The sequence below is a fragment of the Felis catus genome, chromosome A2 (assembly GCF_018350175.1).
Source record: "Felis catus isolate Fca126 chromosome A2, F.catus_Fca126_mat1.0, whole genome shotgun sequence".
NCBI lineage: Eukaryota > Metazoa > Chordata > Mammalia > Carnivora > Felidae > Felis > Felis catus.
Window position 1 is genome coordinate 157735417 of NC_058369.1, and position 4180 is coordinate 157739596.

Below are 4180 nucleotides of genomic sequence, written 5' to 3' on the forward strand. Positions count from 1 at the left end.
GGTTTGGAAAGAAACATAAGATTTACTGAATACTATTAATTTTTTTAAACATTTATTTATTATTGGGAGACAGAGAGACACAGAGCATGAGCAGGGGAGGGCCAGAGAGAGGGGGAGATGCAGAATCTGAAGCAGGCTACAGGTTCTGAGCTGTTAGCACAGAGCCCGACACAGGGCTCGAACCCACAAACTGTGAGATCATGACCTGAGCCGAAGCCGGTCACTTAACCAACTGAGCCACCCAGGCATCCCAGATTTACTGAATATTTTAACAGAATATTAGCATTTAGCTTATTGAAGTGAAAAAATTTCCTTCTGTTTCATTTGGAATGCATAATTTTCACTTAGTAAGTAACTAATAGGACAAAAGCATCCTTGAAGATATTTTCTTAGGAAATAAACAACGACAAACACAGATCCATCATGTTTAAACCCTTCCCTCAGGCATTCAGGCTTGGTGAGCCCTATTGTCTCACACAGAAATGGGGAGAAATAAGACCTCTGTCACAGAGTTCATCCTACTGGGATTTCCTCTCAACTCAAGGATTCAGATGCTTCTCTTTGGGCTCTTCTCCCTGTTCTATGCCTTCACCCTGCTGGGGAACGGGCTCATCCTGAGACTCATCTGGCTGGACTCCAGACTGCACACCCCCATGTACTTCTTCCTCTCCCACCTGGCCATCGTCGACATAGCCTATGCCTGCAACACGGTGCCCCAGATGCTGGTAAACCTCGTGAATTCAGACAAGCCCATCTCCTTTGCTGGCTGCATGACACAAACCTTTCTTTTCTTGAGTTTTGCTCATACTGAATGTCTTCTCCTGGTGGTGATGTCCTATGATCGGTATGTGGCCATCTGCCACCCGCTCCGATATTCTGTCATCATGAGCTGGAGAGTCTGCATCACCCTGGCATTGACTTCCTGGATTTTAGGAGTTCTCCTAGCCCTAGTACATCTAGTGTTACTCATACCATTGCCCTTCTGTGGACCCCAGAAAGTTAACCACTTTTTTTGTGAAATTATAGCTGTCCTCAAACTTGCCTGTGCAGATACCCACATTAATGAGACTATGGTTTTGGCTGGGGCAGTATCTGTGTTGGTAGGACCATTCTCCTCCATTGTGATATCTTACATTTATATTTTATGTGCCATCCTAAAGATTCAATCAGGGGAGGGGCGCCAGAAAGCCTTCTCCACCTGTTCATCCCACCTCTGTGTGGTTGGACTCTTTTATGGCACAGCCATTATAATGTATGTTGGGCCCCGTAATGGGAACCCCAAGGAGCAGAAGAAATATCTCCTCCTGTTCCACAGCCTTTTCAATCCCATGCTCAATCCTCTGATCTATAGTCTGAGGAACAAAGAAGTCAAAGCTGCTCTGAAGAGGATGCTTGAAAAAGAGCGAACTTCATGAAAATCTGTAGAATAATAAAATAACTGAGTTTAAAGGGACCCGAGAAATCATCTCATCCAATATTTACCAGGATTCATAAACATGCTCAAGGGCATCCTTTTCATCTTCACACTTTCCTAGCTCCCAAGAAAGCTCATTCTACTTTCCTCCCTCTGGCATGGCAAGTCAATGCTACACAAGAAAATGAAAATAACTTCTGACCAGCTGAATAGTGGACATACTTGTAATATAATTATATTAAATATTCTGAATGAATGGAAATAAATTTGTATATTTTTCTGCCATCAGGACTCAGAGACAACATTTTATAAAATAAAGGAAGGTATTGGCAGAATGTTTAAGATACAGCAATTAGCAGAGATTGATACATAGTAATTTCAATATTTGAAATCCAGCAGTTGTCTACTCTTTAAAAAATAGTTCTGCAGTTAAAATACAATTCCTGTATAAATTCCCGTGATAGTAATGCTTTCTAAGGCATAATCAATTTAAGTTAGGAAGAGCATGAGCCATGGCTTCATGGGATAGAGAATGAAAAATATAACTATGACGCCACGACCAACAAGAAAAACCAAAAGATGTCTGGCTAGTAAATATAAGGACACGGTAAGAACTTGGGCAGTATAATCCTGAACCATATTCCAAAAGTTATGGTCATTCTGAAAGATCAAGTCAGGTACTTGGGAAGCAAATGCTATGCAAGTTGGTTTGTGGCCCTTAATCATACATACCATGTGGTAAGGTTTCATTGTCTGACAAGCAAGTAATTAGCTGTCTTGGACTAAGTTGTGTTCACTCAAAATTAATATGTTGAAGTCATGGCATTTAATACCTCAAAGGGGGATGTTTTGGAGATCGGGTTTTATGGAGGTAATTATATCAGTGTGAGGTGTTTATTTTTTATTTAAAATTTTTTTTTCAACGTTTATTTATTTTTCTTGGGACAGAGAGAGACAGAGCATGAACGGGGGAGGGGCAGAGAGAGAGGGAGACACAGAATCAGAAACAGGCTCCAGGCTCTGAGCCATCAGCCCAGAGCCTGACACAGGGCTTGAACTCGTGGACCGCGAGATCATGACCTGGCTGAAGTCGGACGCTTAACCAACTGCGCCACCCAGGCACCCCCAGTGTGAGGTGTTTAAAGTAAGCCTATCCCAACAGAGCTGATGTCCTTATAAGAAGAGATTAGGACACAGATACAAACATGTGAAGACACAGGGAGAAGACTGCCATCTACAAGCCAAGAAGAGAGACCTTGGCAGGAATCAACCCTGTCCACACTGAAATCTCAGACTACTCACCCTCTAGAACTGTGAGAAAATAAACTTCTATTGTTTATGCAGACCAGTGTGTGATAGTTTAATATGGCAGCCCTAGAAAACTAATATATTATCTCAGAGGTAGAACAGAGAATCAAATGAATATAATTAGCAGAGGGCCAAACGTTGTTAAGTACAAGTCAGTTACCAAAGATAACATTTAAGCAGCTACTGGAAAATTCTCCACTATGGGGAAAAACTGACAAATAGAGAGTTTATTTCAAGTCTGGAAAGTAAAATCTTTTTTCTTAATTGTAAAAGTCTTTTACTGAGGTCTTTGGAAAAAATAAATCTGTAGTATCATTATATGAAAGTAATATTAGATATTTTCAGGTTAATTTTCACTTAGTGAAAGCACAATGATCACAGGAAAATTATTTATAAATTTGCCCAAGCAATGCATTTTTATGAGACTTTCTGAGAATCATATAAGCAAAATTTATCTTAAAAATTAATTAAAGCTGTGTGAAAATAAATACCATTATGGACAATATGGATATATGTGATCATATATATTAATATGTTAACATAGTATTAATACATATACTTATTTATATATATTCCTTCAAAAAATATAAGCACTGGTCAACAGAAATAATGTAGCAAGGATCTCCAAAAATCTTCTGCTCCATAAAGAAAAAAGTACTCTGACAAATTGGTATAAATTGACTGTTTAAGAACTCTGGGGGGAAAAAAGAGGCAACAATCTGGGGAGTGTTCATGCAAGAAACACTGCTGACCTTGTTAAGAACAGTGAGTTTTGGGATGGTTCAACTTGCTGTGTTTCCATCACTTTCTCCCCAGCTCTGCAGAATCCTTGAAAAGCAACAGCCCTACACTCATAGTGGAAATGAGCAACTCTGCAGCCTCTGGAGAGGGAGAATAAGGTTTAAGCAATATAAGAGCAAAGAAGTAAATAAATCTCTAGTATCATTCTACAAAACTAATTTTGGGTTAATTTTCACTTTATGAAAGCATGATGATCACAGGAAGGTTATTTATAAACCATTGAAATTAAGTTGATTTAACCTAAACCATATTATTATAAATTAAAACGCTGATCATAAGCCCAAGGGGCAGCCACTAAGAAAATAACTCAAAAAATATACAGTGCACTACAAAATATTTAACAAAAAGGGGCCAGTAATGAAGGAATGAACAGAGGAACAAAACATCATAACATCTAATATGACAGCAAATAGCAGTTAAAGTATAAATGGTAATGTTAGGATTAGAATTTAGGCAGACCATGAATCCTGTACTCTTAAACTCTAATCCAAATTGTAGAATTAAGACTAAATTTCTGAGAATACAATGAGCACTTTACATGTTTAATTAGCAATGTAAAATATATATATAAAGTAATATTGATCACCAAAGAGAGGGAAGAGAAGAGAGAAAGAGAACAGAAGGGATAAGTATATAGAAGTGCATTTTTAAACGTAT

General features: G+C 38.5%; 1 protein-coding gene across 1 annotated transcript; it reads left to right on the forward strand.

Moving 5' to 3' along the window:
• Nucleotides 1-261: 261 nt before the first annotated feature.
• Nucleotides 262-1627, forward strand: LOC101080702 (olfactory receptor 2A25). Its single transcript, XM_003983176.3, has one exon. It carries the CDS (start codon nucleotides 483-485, stop codon nucleotides 1413-1415), a length of 933 nt encoding a protein of 310 aa, XP_003983225.2. The 5' UTR covers nucleotides 262-482; the 3' UTR covers nucleotides 1416-1627.
• Nucleotides 1628-4180: the final 2553 nt, after the last annotated feature.